Source organism: Silene latifolia, chromosome 5 (assembly GCF_048544455.1).
Source record: "Silene latifolia isolate original U9 population chromosome 5, ASM4854445v1, whole genome shotgun sequence".
Lineage (NCBI taxonomy): Eukaryota > Viridiplantae > Streptophyta > Magnoliopsida > Caryophyllales > Caryophyllaceae > Silene > Silene latifolia.
Window position 1 is genome coordinate 60,058,727 of NC_133530.1, and position 18,871 is coordinate 60,077,597.

Sequence of the window (18,871 nt, forward strand, 5' to 3'; positions counted from 1 at the left end):
CGAAATTCCCTATCTATAAAAGCTGGAGCATTTAAAAGCTCCTCATTGGCTGCTGGAATTCAGGGAGGGAAGAGACCCACGTTCTACTAAATTGTTTTCATTACCCTCTCTCCTCAAAATTGCATTTAATTACCCTCTCCACATTTATATATTATATGCCTATATGATTATATTATATGATGCAAATGTTATAATTTCCAGATAATTTCCGTATTTCATGATGATGACTACTTCAATTATTAAATGAAAAAAAAATTAGCTTCTGGAATAACCAAATTAAAAGTAATTAAAAAAAATATAAATTACAGTCCAAAATTACATAACCAAAAAATATAAATTACAGTACAAAAAATTACATACCCAATAAATATAAATTACAGTCCAAATATAAATTACAAACGGTAGACAATTTCTCATGTTGGTGTAACAAAACATTCATCATTCATCATCGAGATCTTATGAACTAGGTAACGTTAAGCTGCCAACCGTCATCATAAAAAAAATACAAACCTTTATATTTGAAATACACTCCAAACGGTGACACAAACCATTCTTCCATTAACGGAACTTGGTAACATTAGCTCATAACTTCAATCATACCTGTACGGCTGTACCTACAACACAATTTTTTGTTATCCGCAATTTAATTTTATAAATTTAATTTAATAAAACTATAAACGGAATTTATTTTTGTTTAAAATAAAAATTACTAATTTAATAATCTTTATTACGAGTCGGGCTAAAATTATTAAAATCTGGAAATAAACAATTGTTTTCAGTAGGGCCAAATTATTAAATTAAATTAAATTCCACACAAACAACCCACAACAATATCAGATCATATCATATTGCCATAAAACTACCCACTAACAATTAAAATATTAAAATAAATTAAATGACAATAATCCCCCCACTAACAATACATGCTGAAAAAAGGGACAACTTTATCAAACACTAATTCTGTCCTGCAGAAAATCAGCCTACTAAGGCCCTGTTCTTTTGGAAAGTCACTCTCTTTAAGTTAAGTTCATCAAAATTAAGTTAAGTTCAGAAAAATTCAGCTCCTATAAGTTAAGTTAAGTTCAGCAAAATTAAGTTCAGAAAAGTTCAGCAAAATTAAGTTCAGCAAAATTAAGTTCAGAAAAGTTCAGCAAAATTAAGTTCAGCAAAATTAAGTTCAGAAAAGTTACTTAAAATTATAAGTTTCATAATAACGACGAGTTTTAAAAAAAAAATACGATTTTCGTTCAAATCAATGTATAAACAGTCCGAAATTAATTACTATTATTCTATATTTTTTTTAAAAAAAGGTATTTATTTCAACCTCAAATTCTTACATATCCCCTAACCCACCCATTAAAATCACACAAAGGCATCAAAACTCCATAATTTTAATCACCTAAGTATAAACAATGGCATTTGGTCAATTGAAAAAAGGTGGTAGGTGTTAAAAGTTATGCCTCAAATGTCACCTAAGTATCAAATATCCATTACTGTTTCTACTTTTACACTTCATAATTTTATACAGATGCACACTCTTGGGATACATGTTATACAACATGAGAACGTTCTAGGGACAACAAATTCATGCGTGTTTGATAAGAAGCGGAAAAAAGTGATGTACAAGGTGCGAAATAACATAGTCAAAAACATTTGGCGAGAATGGATTTGACGGGGTGAGCTCAATGAAGTTGAAGAAAGTGACAGGAAGATGATATTATGGAACTAGATGATTAGAAAAAAAAAAGTAATATGTGATTTACTTTTTATTTTTATGTATTACGTAATGTGTACGAACATATTAATTTATATAAATAAAGTATTTTATTATCTTTACTTGTGTTTTAAGTTATACGAGTATTTCTTTATTTAATTATTATTATTATTATTATTATTATTAGTAATAGTAGTAGTATTAAGTGAAATTAAATTAAGTTAATTTAAGTAAAATTCTTTTAATTCAGAAAAGTTAAGCTATTATAAGTTAAGTTCAACAAAATTAAGTTCAGCAAAATTAAGTTCAGAAAAGTTCAGTAAAATTAAGTTCAGAAAAGTTCAGCAAAATTAAGTTCAGCAAAATTAAGTTCAGAAAAGTTCAGCAAAAATAAGTTAAGTTCAGCAAAATTAAGTTAAGTTAAGAAAAATTAAGTTAAGTTCAGCAACTTTAAGTCCAAAAGAACAGGGCCTAACTGCATAAACACCGAGAAACTAAGCAACCATGATATGAACATTATATGGTTTGAACATTATAAATTATAAATACACCACAAAATCAGCCATTTGACACTCACAAAATCACATTCAACAAACATCTCACAACAACACCAACAATGCAAGAGCCATAACATATCGGTGTATCAAAGTTGACAAGAGGAGCAACATGTGTCTTTGTACAAAGCTAGAGGGTAGTACAAAAATGGAAGAAAGAAGACTTTAGGATAGCAAATGCTGGAGAATATTTCTCAGTAGAACGAATATTGGTGGATAAAGAGGTAAGAAACTTCACTTTATTTTTACTAAATCTTATTGTTTTCCAAAGAAATTTTACTTAACACAATTATGCATTCCAGCAACCGTAGGAAAACCTCTTATACAAAGCTTCGAAGACCAAATAACCGGGGGTTACACTTACAAAATCGGCAGATTTCAAACGTTCCAAAACCATGGCTACGAGAATGCTACTGCTCATAAATGTCGTATCAGGTTTGGATACACTACAACAATCGAAATCAGGGAAAGAGGAAGCACTTCAAAAACGGTTAGAAGAGAAGAAATACTGGAAGAGACACTAATACAAGTATGTGTTTAATTTTTAATGTTTACTAATCCATGCTTCAGTCATTATGATTAATGATGTTTACCAATCCATGAAAAAAGTTATTATGATTAATGATTACTACTATTCATGATTAATGATTAAATAATTATGAATAATTCCATGAAATTTTTAAGGAGTACATAGAGATTGCAGATACTTAGCTTTGTTTTGCTGAGTCCATAATCTTTCTATAATTAGAAAGTATCCAAGAATCCAAAGTGAAATATGAAGATTGAACACAAGCTACAAAAAAAACACTAACTTTTATCATTACAAGATTAAATATACAAATGAATTAGCTTTGCTTTTTTTTTGGCGCAAATGAATTAGATTTGCTTTGCTAAGTCTATAATCCTTATAAATGAATTAAGAGAGTGTCAACAAGAATTTATTTGAAATGAGGGGGTTAGGGAGTGGATTTCAAATGGGTTTATTTTAGCCTTATTTGGATTTGGGAGGGATTTGGAAATCCAAATCCAATAGGTTTGCCAAACATTCAAATTGGTCCAAATTTAAATTTGGGAATACAATCTTGATTCTCAAACACACCATAAATGAAATGATAAAAAATTTAAAGCTCAATGAGTACAAAAACTTTCATAGAGTCGAAAATCGTTATTAATCGAACAAAAAATTCAAGTGTCATATAAAGCTTGAAACTCATCCTACGAAAACAAAAATCTTCTCATTAGGAACAACATAAATAGATAGAATAAAATAGAATATTAAATAATATGATAAAAAACTACAAGCCTAAAGGGTGAAGATACTCAACTTCGTAGTGTAAACAATTTCATAGCTCAAATAAAATTTCCGTCTGAGAAATAAAGGTTGAACTCAACCTAAAAAAAATTAAACGTAATCATCAGAACATTAATAATGAAAATATTAAATTAATCTACATCATGGGAAAAAAAAGCATGGTATTAAAATAAATTTCGTTTAGTATTTGGATTTGAGCCATCATTCGGGTTTGGATTCGGGTCATCGTTCGGGTTGAAATCGGGTTAGGGATCGAGATTGAAACCGGGTTGTGGTTCGGGTTTGAAACCAGGTTATGGTTCGGAATTAGATACGGGATTAGGGTTTGGATACTGGTTCGGGAATGGATACGGGTTGGGAATGGATTGTAGATTTCTGGTTATGGGTTGAAGATATCTGGGTTTAGGGTTGAAGAGTCCTGGGTTTGGGATGAATTTTCTGGGTTGGGAGATGGAGGACTGTGTTTGAATGATGAATTTCTGGGTTTGAAACCCAGAAATCCATCTTCAAACCCAGAAAATTGACCCCCCAAATACAGATCTTCATCCCCAAAACTCAAAAACCAGACCCTTTCACCAGAAAATTGAAAACAATGGACAAGACAGAGCATGCAAACAAATTAATTAAAGGAATTAAAAAATAATTTTAACCTAGAAATATTTTATATATTTTAATTACAAAAATAGCACATTCATCAAATATAATGTATTTCAATCGTTACTAAATAAAATAATCATATAAAATGCAACACTTACCGCGATTAAAAAAAATTTACCGCGATTACGTATAAACTACTACTATTAAAAACAAATCTATGAAAAAATAATTCTTAAAGATGAAGAAACATATTGACGAAGCATGAATCGAAACACATGAAAAGAAAACAAAAAAAATGGGAAATAACAAAATCAGAAACGTACCAAACTAAATCGATCGCACATTATGACGATGAATTTGCAGATCGGCGGAATATAAGCACATAAACTAATATACACGCGATCGATAGTCGAAGACGGATTAAAATGGCGGAAATATAGAAGACCATGAGATTTTGAGCAGAGCAAAAATAGAGAATCATTGACTGTTGATGACGGCGAAAATATAGAGTTCCTTGAGGCAAATACAATAATTTTAGAGAGTAATAATTTGTGTACTAATTTCTGAAGGGAGTACATAGAGAGAGAAGGGAGTGTGACGGCTGAATGAATAGAGTGGTGGTAGAATAAAAATAGGGTTTTCGTAATAATATTTTTTTTTTTTCTAAATCATCCGGTAATCCAAACCACATTAGGCCGACTAATCCGGATTTCGGGGCGTGTCCAAGGATTACGGTATTTAAACCCCTCCCAATCGCAGTTTTCGTAATAATATGTGAAGGGCATATATATCTCCCTTTCTTTGGATCATACTCCCTCCTATTCATTATGTCCTTCCTCTTTTCTTTTTGCATAAGAAATAAGAAAGTGAGTTTGGACCCCACAAAACACATTACCCCACATGTAATTTAATTTGGACCACACAAATCAACCCAAAAAAGGAAATAGGGAAGAAAACCCGAATAATCCGAATAAGGAAATAGGGAAGAAAATGGTGAATACAATGTTGTCAGGATCGGGATTCTACTTTGGATCGATGGGGAGGATAGGATCGAATCGGTAAAATCGGATCGTAGAATCGCAAGATTCTACAAACTCACTAAATATAATTTTTTATTTGGTAAAAACATATAATTGAAAATCAAAACACTTATTTATTCATAAAATGTTGGTAATTAATGATTTTAGTATAATTGTATGAACAACTTAAACGAAATTTGGGTTTTATGGTGCCATTATATAAAAATATATATTAATTTTTTTATTACGGAATCGGATCGTAGGATCGTAAAATCGTAGGATCGTATTATGATCCCATGTCTAGAAATTTTCAAATTAATAGGATCGTAAGATTCTACAACTATGATAGAATCGTAGGATCCAGGATCAGTCAAGCATTATTGGATCGTAAAATCGTAGAATCGTTGGATCGAATCGCGATTCTGACAACAATGGGTGAATAGGAGGAGTATAAGGTTATAATTGGCAAAAGTAGTAAATTAGCCCCTTAATTTAGTTTAATCGTGAAATTCAACCCTTAAGTTTAAATTGGAGTGATTAACTTTTGCAAAATGTGAATTTAAGCCCCATATCAAAATCTCATGAGAAATTCATTTTCTCATACTGTGATTCTGTGAACACCGAAATTAGCTGAATGTTTTATATAAAAAAAATCGAATTTTTAAATATAAATAAAATTATGTTTTAAAACTCTAAAAAAATTAAAAAAAATTATTTTATATTTTTTGAGGAAACATTTTTTTATTAAAACATTTTTTTGTTACCTAAGAAAACTTAGACGATTAAAATAAGGCACATATATGTTTAGATTATTCATCTATTTTTCAAATAAATAAATAAATTATATACTGTATATTTTTTAAATAATTGTTAACAATTTTAGAAAAAAATTCTTTTATAAAATTTAAATATTTTTTTTATAAAATGATTTAAAATCTTCTCTAATTGATGTAAATTTATTTTAAATTGTGATTTTTTTTATTATTTTTTTTTTTTGAATTTTTTTTGTATATTTTGTAACAAGTGTAATCAATTTCACTTTTTATATATGATACATTGAATTCTAATGAGATTTTGGATAACGGGTTTAATTTCACCTTTTATATAACTTATTGGGTCTAATCACTACATTTGAAACTCATGAGGTTTAATTTCACAAATAGGCAAAGTAATGAAGCTCAATTACCACTTTTGCGGGTTAGAAATATATATGGATAATTTGACACGGCCCATATTAGTATTACTACAAATACAATAGTGTTAAGATTGACCCATATATATGGAGTATTATACAATCCGCAAAAATTAGATGGATTGGCCCAATATAGTCATAATAAAAATAAATAATTCTTCTCATCCACTTTAAAGGTAACATGAACCCATTTTTTGTGAAGGAAAAGTGAATCTATGTTACCTTTAGAGTAGATGAGAGAGAGTATATTTTATTCTTTTTTGGAAACTCCAAATTCATAATATAATAGCTTTTTTAATAATAGTTCTTATCATAATCATAACACATTTAATTTCAAGATAATTTAAATTAATTGTGGATATATATTATCTAATATTCACATCTTATTTTATATTAGGTACAATAGGACGATGAGCAACCCGAGTGTCATCTCCCGCCAATGTTTATATTGATCCTACTACGTCACTTACCTCCAATCACGTTCATTTATATGCTCCCGTATCCAATGATACTGTATACAATTACAACCCGTGCATTTTTTGCACGGGTTTAAAACTAGTATTTCCTTATAGACACATCTTATAACAAGATAACCGTCATGAATTCAGCCTATTTTTTCAAGTTTAAAAAAAACTTGCGTTTTCATGTGATGTGAATGTGACCAATAAGTACCATACTAGGTTTACTCAATTTTTTTCCAAAGTCAAATCTTACTTTATTAATAAATAAAATAAAATTGATAAGGGTGAATACTTAATTGGTGAGAAAGTGGTAATTAAAGAAACAAAATAAGAAATTTAATTAAGTTTGAAAATAAGGTAAATGAAGCGCCCACTGGTATTAATACAATCGCCCATGGTTTTTCCTTACCCTATCTCAATACCAACTGTTATCGTTCCCTTATTCCCTCCCCTTTTTATACTTCTGTTATTCTCCCTTCTTTGTATCATTCTTACCTTTCAAAATATGAAAAATAAAAACTTGAGGAAAAGAAATCACTCTTTTCTTTTCTCACTTTTCTGTGGTATTTTGTACCATTTCTCAACCAAAAATTTGTAAGAGAATTGCCCTTATGGTTTTTTTAGCATAATCTAGTGACAATTTTAACTATTTACAAAATTAAACAAGCTAGTTTTTGAGTTTTTGAATTATGTGATTTTTTTATTTATTTTTTTATAAGATCTGGGCCGAATCTAAAAGTAGGAGAGGTAAGAAAATAAGTGAATTGTTAGAAGAAACGGCAAGGAATATGAGCATGCTTAATAGAAAGGACAGACGACGTCGTAAAAAGTCCCAGCTCCCGGTTCAAACACTTTTTGAAACATGTAAGGATGTTTTTGCTAATGGTGGCGTTGACTTCATTCCCCCTCCTGACCATGTTCATCGCTTGCGCTCTATCTTGGGTATGTAATATGTTCTTTCTTTTTTATACTAAAATTATCTTATACAAGACCAACTAATTCCTCATCACTCCATTAAATGATTTTTCAATGAATTTTAGATTTTCCCATTTGTTTTGTTGGTCATCTATCTAGAACCAATAACGAAAATTAGTCCTCTCTTATTCTTTGGTATTTAGTGGCTAGTAGTTAGGTATAGCCCATACTTAACTATAAATCCCGGTTTCGTGCCCGACCTTAAAATGACTTGACCGAAGCATAAAATAAGTAGGTGATGTGTTGAATTTATTTATTAGGATTTATGATTTGAACGTACGTATCTACATTGGTTGTTGAAAATTAAGGTATACTTATTGTAACGTTTATGGGCGTATATGGTATATAGTTTTAAAAGGAAAAAAAAATGTTATTCCATTCTTTCAAGTCTAATTATAATACTTAAACTTGGTGATACTTAATTTAAATTCAGGCTATTTTTGCATGGTATAGAGTACAAACACTAAACCATGGATGTAATTTTTTTTGTTACATATTAATGTATGATTTATGAACTCTTTGTATTAAGTGGCTTGTCAAATGGTCATATATGTTTTAATCTATTATTTTAATTTTAGTGGAAAGGGAGCTACAAGAGCGAATTTGATGTGATGAGGTTCGAACCCAAGTCATGAATAACACCTCTTAATATTATATTACTCTGTATTTTTTTTTCTACGAAAACTTACCTCTTAATGAAAGACAATTTAAATAGCATTTCTATTAGCAGTGGATATTTGACAATAATTGTTAAGGTCTTGAAGAGTAGTGACAATGGTAAATTAAAGTTGAAATAGTCAAGGTTTTCATTGAAATTTATCATATATGTAGGTGGCTTTCATTTTTTATATCATAACCGTAGATTTATTTTATTTTCGTTGTTTCTCGTTTCGGAGCAATTAACATGGAAAGAAAGGAGATCACTTGTTTTCCTAACACAAGACATACTTTTCACCTTAATTTCACTGCTTTACCATTTTATTTAAAAATAATTAGTGGTGAAATAAATTAGGTCGGCTTTGGCCACTTGTCAAAGATCACTTATTGTCCTTGGATAGTTAATAACACCCTACAGGAATCGTATAAATTTATCACATATTACTCATTAAAAAAGAAAATGCTAAAATTTGCACTAGAAAAAGAAAATTAATTACAAAATATGCCACACTTTAAATTTTCTTTTAAAATTTCAATTGTAAAAGTTGAAACAAATGCATCTTTATATGGTAATATATATAAATGATATCTTAATTCATAAATGTGAGTCTTAAGTGAGGGAAGCGTAGGATGAAGGCCATGTTCTTTCGAATTTAATTTTAGTTTACTTATGTTGATTTAAGTCTGGTTTTATAAGTCAAGTTAAGTTCACTTTTATTCTTCATTTTAGAATAGTTTATGTCCTAAAAATCCAGTTTTATTTATGGTTATTCAATTTATAAAGTTCTATTTGTGAAAAAACTGCGCCAAAGTCATGGATCAATTGGAATTTAAAAATATGTAATACACTTGAATAGAATACAATTTTACTTGAAAATTGATTTTTTTTAGCAATATTATCTACAAAAAATGTTATATGGAACATCTTTGCTTTGATCCAACCACACCTTGACGTCATGCATTTATGGTGTTTTGTGTCCATACAAGACTATATATTTGCGCCTTTAGAACTTTAATGTCAATCATGTCAATGTTTGGTATTCTTGTGTCCATGATATTTTTAGTTACTCATAATTATCGGTTTAGTTATTCATGATTATCGGTAGATCTCAAGAAAGTTGCATGTTAGCAAGTATGCAAGAATTCGTTCTATTCATTTTAACAATACCATATCAATAACTATTTACATAAATAATCAAAAAATCAAACTTTTGTCTATGATTTGAAAGTCACCACAATTTGTGATTGTTTGTAATTGATTTTTTGTTAAAAGGTCAATATATTGTCTAAGAGAGACTATGAGTATCTTGCTTCCTGAATCTTATATATATTATGTGTTGTTGTTAGTTCAAGTATTTTAGTATATGGATGACTGGAGTAAGGATTTATTTTTATTATCCTATTTAGTGTAAAGAGAGTTGAAGCAAAAATATTATTTTATGAATAATAATTTTAAATGACTAACCAGTTAAGTTAGTTTACATCTAGTGACATTCAGTTGTGTCATTTACTTGCTCATGGACCTTTATAAAGTATGTTCAACTTTTCTATAATTCACAATTTAGTTAGATTGATGCCTTTGTCAATTCTATAGAAAGAAATCATTATTGGGTCATAACAAGTGGGCCCTCACTTATTTTCAATCCAAACCCTACTTATGGATTTTATATATTCGACAAAAAAAATATATATTCCATCGTAGTTCAAAAATGTAACAATGGGGAATTTTAACTTCTTGGTAACGAAAATATTGGTTAATAATTTTCTAAATCTTCTCAAAATAAAAACTTTGTTAGCAGATTTTAATCTTTCGTTTCTTTTATATTTACATGTGAGTTAATGGAGTTTGATTTTTTGAGAGTTCATGAACCATTACGAAAATAGGATCAAATATTGTTGATTCTCGACCAATTTATGTTATCTCTGGCGAACAAATGAACATGTCTTCATGCTATTTGATCAGGGCATGATAGAGTAGAATAATAGTACTTGAGAATTTGAAATTTCTGAATAATATAACGTACATGTTGCTTTTTAATTGTCTATTATTATTACCACTTTCTTCCCAGACAATTATACAAGAATTGATCTTATTCCGGTTTAACTTGTATAGATAGCCTGAAGTCAGATGATGTCGACTTAAGCCCAGACATGCCATACTTTCGGGAAACAAGGAATGGTCGAGCCTCTGTCATAACATATTTACACCTGTATGAATGTGACAAGTTTTCGGTATGCCCTTTGTCTTTCATGTTCGAAAAAAATTATGGTAACTAGTTAGTGGCTTACTTATTGGAATATGTTATGTCGTAGATGGGCATATTTTGCTTGCCTCCATCTAGTGTGTTACCGCTTCATAACCACCCGGGAATGACAGTATTCAGCAAGCTTCTCTTTGGGACAATGCATATCAAATCGTACGACTGGGTGGACAACGTATCTGAAGTTTCCGCATTAACTTCGAGAGCATCTGAAAGTAAGTTTCTTTTTCTGCAATCTTATCAGCACCATGTCACCCTAGCTCTAAGTTGTCAAATTTATAGTTGGGTAATCATCTCCTCCATTAATAGAAAAACTAGGACCATATTATTGTCTTCTTATTCGTGTACCATTGATGAATATTTATATTGACGTGATACACCGTTGTTAACTTAGATAACTAAATCAACAATGATGCTATTACAAGTTGAACTGTGACCACAAGGCCTTTGCTGGTATATTCAATTAAAAAAATCTTTGTGAAAGTTGTAAACTCATTTACAAAACTCCCACATATTTTCATAAAGGGTAACACGATTACAAGGATTTCATGTGTTTTGGGGAAGGAAAGGGGAATTGAATCAGACAATCAGTAAACCTATATGCTTTTAGAAAAATGAGGAAATATTCCAATGAAAATGAGTGAAAATAGAACTAGAATCTCGATAAATTTGATGGAACTTGATATATATTTATCTCTTGTCGAATCTAGTCATACCAAGCTACACTTCCAATGATAAAAAGGTTGTAGACTTGAAATAACATTGCACTTATTTATGTCCAGTTGTTTTGCATCCTAACGTTTTGGTACAAATATTTATTTATTACTGTTAGACACAGCTCTGGCTGCTAAAGCGCGGTTAGCGAAACTGAACGTGAACGCCAACTTTGTCGCCCCATGCGACACTTCAATCCTTTATCCGACAACGGGAGGGAATATGCATTGTTTTACAGCAGTGACAGCTTGTGCGGTTTTCGATGTTCTAAGCCCACCTTACTCTGATCCTGATGGCCGCCACTGTGCATACTACTTGGAACATCCTTTTGAACGTTTCTCAGGTACAAGTAATCCCTGATTTTCATTGTTAGCCATCTTTATTTTCAAAAATATTTCCGTTATTGAGGAATGCCTTCTTTATTTTTCAATCATATGTTTTTGTGAAGTTCTAGGAATAAGGCAATGCAAATTCATCAATTTAGTCATATTTATATGAGAATTATTAAATTATCTTCTTATAATTTTTTTAGTTAACGACTTTGTGGATTTTATGTATTACGTATAAAATTTAGTTTTCTTAAATATAATTTTAGACTATGACATTTTGAGCAACTCCCTTCAAATCTTATTAGATAGTCCTTAAGTCAACATGTTTTTCTTGTAATATAATATAATATAATATAATGGTGTTTGTATAATTTACTTGTATTCCCACCTTTTGTATCAACCCAGTCTCGTCTCACGCAATTCCCTTGTGTTTGCAGTTGATGGGTTATCTGTAGCAGAAAGTGAGAAAGAAGAACATGCATGGCTTCAAGAGAGGGAAAAACCTCGAGACTTGGCCATTGTTGGGGCACTATATAGAGGTCCCAAGATTGTGTTGTATTGATCAATATGTTTTCTGATGGTGTTAACGTACCTTCTGGTGGTTTTGTCTTTGACAATGAAAATTCTCTGTTTCTATTGTAGACTGTAAACATAACTTGCGATGAAAAACATAGCTGAGATTGAAAAAAAGAATTAAAGGTTAGGTGGAAATGAGGTCATAGTTGAAAGTAAAGGAATTTAAAAAAGTTTTTACTTAGTTGTAGCAAAGGTTTATGGGATATTTAAAGAAAAATTTGTAATAGTTGTACTATTTTTCATTAGAATATTAAAGAATTATTTTTTTCAGAATGCCATTGTTTCCCCAAAAAAAAATCATTGTGGTGATATTTGTCCATAACAAATGGCGTTATGAGGGTACGTACTTTGGTTTCCATTGTCCAACGTCCTTGTTCTTGTTTGATAAGATTAAAGCGAGCATGATAGGGTATTAAAAAATAAAATGAGATAGCGTTATTCAATTGTACTAAGAAATTATGTATGTGATCCATACATTCCTACGTCTGGTGGGTAGGGTCTTCCTTACGTATGTGAAAGGGTGGTATTAAAATTATGTATGTGATCCATACATTTTTACATCCCGTGGGTAAAGCCCTTTTTACGTACGTGAGAGGGTGGTACTAAAATGTAATGGAACTGGTGATGCCCAAGCACTATTAGCTTCACTTGTTATATCGCGAAGAATTACTCATGGAAAATCTCGTTTAAATATAATACCTAAGTGTATCTTTTATTCTTTACTTTTTGAAACATACTCTATTTGGATTATGTATTAGTCTATAACTTTTTTCTGCCTTCTGCCCTTACATAACTAAGGTAGCGACCGATAACACAATTCCATGTTTTAATCGAGTGAATAGTACCATCATAAACTTAGGGGTGGTTCAATTCCAGGTGAGAAAGATGGTTTTATTGAGCATTATGTGTGTGAAGAACTGAGTGTGATACTACTAAAATTGCTATGGTTTCTACTATTTTGTATGGTATGCTATTTTATGTCTTTTAAATGATGTGGTTTTGTTATATTATATGAGAAGTTTCTTATGCTATTTGAGTAAATAAATAAGAGTGTGGTAATATTGTGTTGACATGTATTATGGTAGTTTTTGAGTAATATGGTAGTATGCGCAAACTTCAAGGACGATGTTTCTTTTAAGGGGGTAAGATTGTAATGCATGTCATTTTCTAAGGTTATAAAATCCTTTGGGTGTGTCAAAATACAAGTCAGATCATGAAAAATTAAGATGGGAGCTTAAACTATTGTATAACGAATTGGAACGATGATCGCTTGTATAAGCGTCAACTTCAAACTGCAATATAAAGAGTTGTAGACCACTGATGGGATTGATTGACGTTGTAGGAGAATGTTCATTGTCTTAGATTTCCAACGCATGGTCACAACCTACTCGTGTTTTTACACTGAATCGTGATTTCCTATTTCAACTTTATTATTATATTTTTATTTCAATTTTTATTATTTTTATTATTATAATTATTATAATTTTTTTATTTTAAAAAACGCAAACTGTAATTGATCAATCAAAAGTTTACAAGAAATTAGTGGGCAACCGAGATACAATGAACGGCTGATGAGTAGTATTTTAGTCATATTTTACACCGCATTTATACCTTATTCCGACTCGATTTTGCGTGCTTAATTGATTATAAGCTCATTTTTTTAACTAATTTATAATAATTAGTCGTATTGGTTATATTTAATGATTAGTTGAAATTTAATAATATTAGTATTTAATAGTTCAATTTTATTTATCGCGAACAAATATATGTACATTTATTAATGCAGTATAAAGACCAAGGACATGCAATAATGCTACATGGCCTGCATGACAACTTAAAAATACCAAATGGCATTTAAAAGTCCTGAATTTTTGTGACAATTAAGCTTAAAAATTAAACTAAAACAGCCTGGGATCCTAAAATTGCGCATGTAGACTCAACTGAGTTAGGGGACTTGTTTTTGTAGAGAAGTGATATAGTCAAGACCCTAAATTTACACGAAGATTCACAGAAATCCAAGATATTAACTTAGCAAATTTTAGACTCAAATCCACAGTAAACACAAGATTAAAGATTAAACTTTGCTCAACACAATTAAACTGAACCACAATCAAGCACATGTTCAACTTAATGATGTCATACTGACTTTGATCAATTAACCACAGAGATCACAGGTTAATTATCAGGTCAGGGATTCAAACTACATATTAACACAAGTTTGAAAAGAAATGAGAAAAGTCTCAAGTTTAATTTTCATTCAAAAGCAGTCTGTCTAAAACAGCTGAGACACAGGTCCTTATATAGCCCTTGTCTTTGAATTACATCTAAAAAACCTAGCAATCCAAGGGCCAAGATTTGATCTAGGATGAGTACAAACTACCTTAAATATATGACAAGTTGGAAATTCAAAGTTACTAGGTGAAAATAAACAGCAATGGTAAAAAAAGACTAAAATAAAGCATGGAATGCAGTCTTGTCATTTGTCTTCTTGTGCACAGGTTACTGTTGCTTTGGTTGCGAGCAAAGTCAAGGCTTTTGTAATATTTCTATGGCAGGCTCTGGTGGAGAAAGGAGCATTGGTCCTTGCTGGACAGTCCCACAATTGCCTCACCAAAAATAGAAAGAATGCTTTATGCTTTTTCAGTAACATGTGACTGATTTCCTGGCTTAGTTTCTTGCTGAATTCTATAGCAATTTCCTTGGCTTGGCTTGATGCTTAGGACCTTTGCTTAGACTTAATTGAGATCCCTTCCAACTGGTCATACAGGCAGCTGAAAGCTAGACCTGGTAAACCTCTTGACAGGCTGTGCAGACTGTGTTAGGGATGGAGCATTGGGTGTTGGCTGGTCTTGGTCTGTGGCTTGGTCAGGGTTGTGAACCCCTGATCCAGCTCCTGCTGTAGCCTCCCCTTCTTGAAAAGGGCTTGACCTCAAGCCTGTCCCCTCTTCATTATCAGATTCACCATTGTAAGGACTCAGATCTCCCACATTGAATGTTCCATGCACACCATACTCACCGGGAAGGTCTATCTTGTAAGCATTAGGACCAATTTTCTCAATGACTTCAAAAGGACCCTCTGCTCTTGGCATCAACTTATTCTTCCTCTTAGCAAGGAACCTTTCCTTCCTTAGGTGGATCCATACAAGATCACCTGGCATGAATTATTTCTTTTGTTTAGGAGTCTTGGCCTGTTTCTTATATTGTTATTGGCTTTCTCGATTTGTCTTTTGGTGAGTTTCATGGAACTTCAGTATCTATTCCACTCTCTTCTTAGCATCATAGTTTACTTTCTCTTTAGGGACACTTGAAAGATCTAAGAGCATCAGATGATTGATCCTATGACCACTTCAAATGGATGTGACCGTTGTACATGATGGAGCTCGTTGAATGTAAACTCGGCTTGGCGCGTTTCAAATCCCAATCTTTTAAAGACTTGCTTATAATGCACCTCAATATCCTCCCCAATGTTTTGTTTGTGACCTCAGTCTGGCCATCTGTTTGTGGGTGGTGTGTGGTCTTTGAACAATAATCTTGTACTAAGAAGCTTCCATAACGTCTTCCGAAATAACTCATGAACTTGACATCCCCTGTCTCGAGACTATGGTCTTTGGAACCCCATGAAGCCCGACAATATTACTGAAATAAAGTTTAACAACACTCACATCATCCTCAGGTTTCTTACATGCTATGAAATGAGCCATTTTACTAAACCTGTCAACAACAACTATTCCGAGTCATTTTGAAGCAAATCAAGGCACACCTAGTCCCATTGAGCCCGGTTTTGGACCATCACGCAATTTGAGGTCCAAGACCAAACCCGTCTAAAGAAAATTGTCAAACTTTTGGCCTAGGATCCTCATATCAAGGATTGGAGGATTTTTACATGATATCTTTTGTCTTAAAAGGAATTGAACCATGTGGAACAAGGTAGATAAAACCGAGTGATGGGGACATCTACACGGTTTTAGAGACTTATCAAGGGGTACTTTCAACCTTTCCTCTTTTGAACAAGCAAGTTCTAATACACCTTTGGAAGGCTACCAAAAGCATAAACCGGTTTTGTGAGCTTCTAAAAGGACTATTGTGATCATAAATAAGTCAATAGAACATGCCAAAGGGAGGTTGTGTCCTTATGCTTTATGTCATTGTCTTGTGTAAGTTGTGTAAGGTCTAGAGGACCGTTTTTCTTGTTGTTTTTTCGGCCCTTATGTGAGCCTTAGATCTTAGTTTGTAATCAAGGGTCAAGATTATATGGCTTGTAGTATAAAAGCCAAGGTTAAACATGATAAAATCAGATTTTGATGAATGAACAAACACAAGTTAGAAACACTGATTTCTACTAATCTCCTTTGCTTAGTGCTGGGAAATCCTCTTTTGCTTAGAGCTTAGAGTCGGGTATTTTCTTTGCTTAGTGCTGGAAATTATACTTAGGCTTAGTCTAGTGGCTTAGTGCTTGGATTAAGTCATATCCCAATCACATCCTTTACTCTATTCGATTGTAGAGTTCTGGAACCGTGGTTATAAACAGTTCTGTCGACTGTTCGATTGCAGTCCTCGGAGTTTCTGTTAAGTTTTAGTCATTTTTATCACAATTAAACAGCCCATCTCACTGTCCAAATCGAGTTCTTTTCAGTAAAAATCCGAGTCTTGAGCGTTTTACTTCAAATTGGTTATTAGAGCAAAGGTTTAACACAATTCCATTGTTGTGTTAGTCTTGGTAAGAAGTTTTTCTTGTGAGTTCACCATAAACCTTAACCACATCCAAAAACACAAAAACAACCATGAGTGAAGAAAGGTTACTTGGAATCGAAACTCAAGTGACACGACTCTCCAAGAAATGTGACTATGTGTTGAATACCCTCAACAACTTCATTCCAACATCAACAAAGAAAGAAGGACCGCTCCGTGATAAGGAAAGGAGCCATAGCCAGATGGGAAGAGAGCAAGCTTATGGAACACAAGGGCCATACTCGGATCCAAGGGTCCTCAACAAAAACTTAAAGGTACAAAGTCCTAGCCTTCATGATAGTTTGAATCCGAATATGGGTCTTAACTTAGTAACATGGAGAGTAATGCATACTCAACCCCAACCCATAGATATGGATCAAAGACACCAAATATTTCGGTCTAGATGTACCATAAAGGGAAAGGTTTGTAATCTAATCATTGATGGGGGGAGTTGTACCAATGTAGCATCTAGTACCCTTGTCGAAAAGCTTTCCCTACCCACACAAGACCACCCATGTCCTTATAAATTGAGATGGCTCAACAAAGGGGCCGAGGTGAGGGTTGACAAGCAATGCTTGGTATCTTTTTCCATTGGTAAAAACTATGTAGATGAGGCCCTTTGTGATGTTTTACCCATGGATGCTTGTCATCTTTTACTTGGTAGACCTTGGGAATTTGATAAGGATTCGGTACATCATGGGAGGGATAACACATATACTTTCAAATTCGGTTCAAGAAAAATTATCCTTTCACCATTACCCCCACCTATCAAACCAACGACTCCACCATCCATGGTTGAACCGACAAGAGAGGTTTTGTTAATTGATGAGGCGGAGATGTTACGAGAATTGAAAGGGGAAGATGACATCTATGTCCTAGTGGCCAAGGACATGCTTGGGGAAAACGAGATGATCCTCCCTTTAGAAATCCGAGAACTCTTAAATAACTATGAAGATGTGTTTCCTAGTGAGCTCCCAAGTGGCTTGCCTCCCCTTAGGGGAATTGAACATCAAATCGATTTCATTCCGGGTGCTACCCTCCCCAACAAAACCGCATATCGAAGTGACCCAAAAGCTTCTCAAGAGTTACAACAACAAATTGGGGAACTCAAGAGTAAGGGTTTTGTGAGGGAGAGCCTTAGTCCTTGTGCCATTCCGGCCTTGCTCGTGCCAAAGAAAGATGGATCTTGGAGAATGTGTACCGATAGTAGAGCCATTAACAACATCACCATTAAGTATAGATTTCCTATACCTAGACTTGACGACATTTTAGATGAACTTAGTGGAGCTCAAGTGTTCTCAAAAATAGATTTGAGGCAAGGATACCATCAAGTGAGGATCAAGGAAGGAGATGAGTGGAAAACGGCTTTCAAGACTAAGTATGGGTTATATGAATGGCTTGTGATGCCATTCGGTCTCTCTAATGCGCCTAGTACGTTCATGAGGCTCATGATCGAAGTACTTAGGCCTTATTTGGGACGATTTGTGGTTGTTTATTTTGATGATATCTTGGTCTATAGTCCTTCCAAGGAAGAGTATTTCAAACACTTGCAAGCACTGTTCGAAACCCTTAGAGAACATAAGTTGTACGGTAAAATCGAGAAGTGTTCATTTTTACAAAGTGAAGTTCAATTCTTGGGTTTCATCATCTCCAACCAAGGCATTCTTGTTGATCAAGAGAAAGTTAAGGCAATCAAGACGTGGCTAATACCAAAGACCATCACGGATGTGAGAAGTTTCCACGGCTTAGCCTCTTTTTATAGGAGATTCATCAAAGATTTTA

The 18,871-nt window shown here is 32.7% G+C and overlaps 1 protein-coding gene and 1 long non-coding RNA gene across 2 annotated transcripts; one reads left to right on the forward strand and one right to left on the reverse strand.

The window, feature by feature from the left end:
* Positions 1–302: 302 nt before the first annotated feature.
* Positions 303–4,802, reverse strand: LOC141657456 (uncharacterized). Its single transcript, XR_012548761.1, has 3 exons — positions 4,501–4,802; positions 3,594–3,660; positions 303–3,061 (listed from the first exon to the last, which is right to left on the reverse strand). It is a non-coding gene; the product is annotated as an uncharacterized LOC141657456 (long non-coding RNA).
* Positions 4,803–7,144: 2,342 nt separating this feature from the next.
* LOC141656125 (plant cysteine oxidase 2) lies at positions 7,145–12,634 on the forward strand. The gene is made up of 5 exons (XM_074463026.1): positions 7,145–7,791; positions 10,595–10,713; positions 10,795–10,957; positions 11,575–11,799; positions 12,223–12,634. The coding sequence occupies exons 1-5, from the start codon at positions 7,638–7,640 to the stop codon at positions 12,345–12,347; spliced, it is 786 nt and encodes a 261-aa protein (XP_074319127.1). The 5' UTR covers positions 7,145–7,637; the 3' UTR covers positions 12,348–12,634.
* The last annotated feature ends 6,237 nt before the right edge of the window (positions 12,635–18,871 follow it).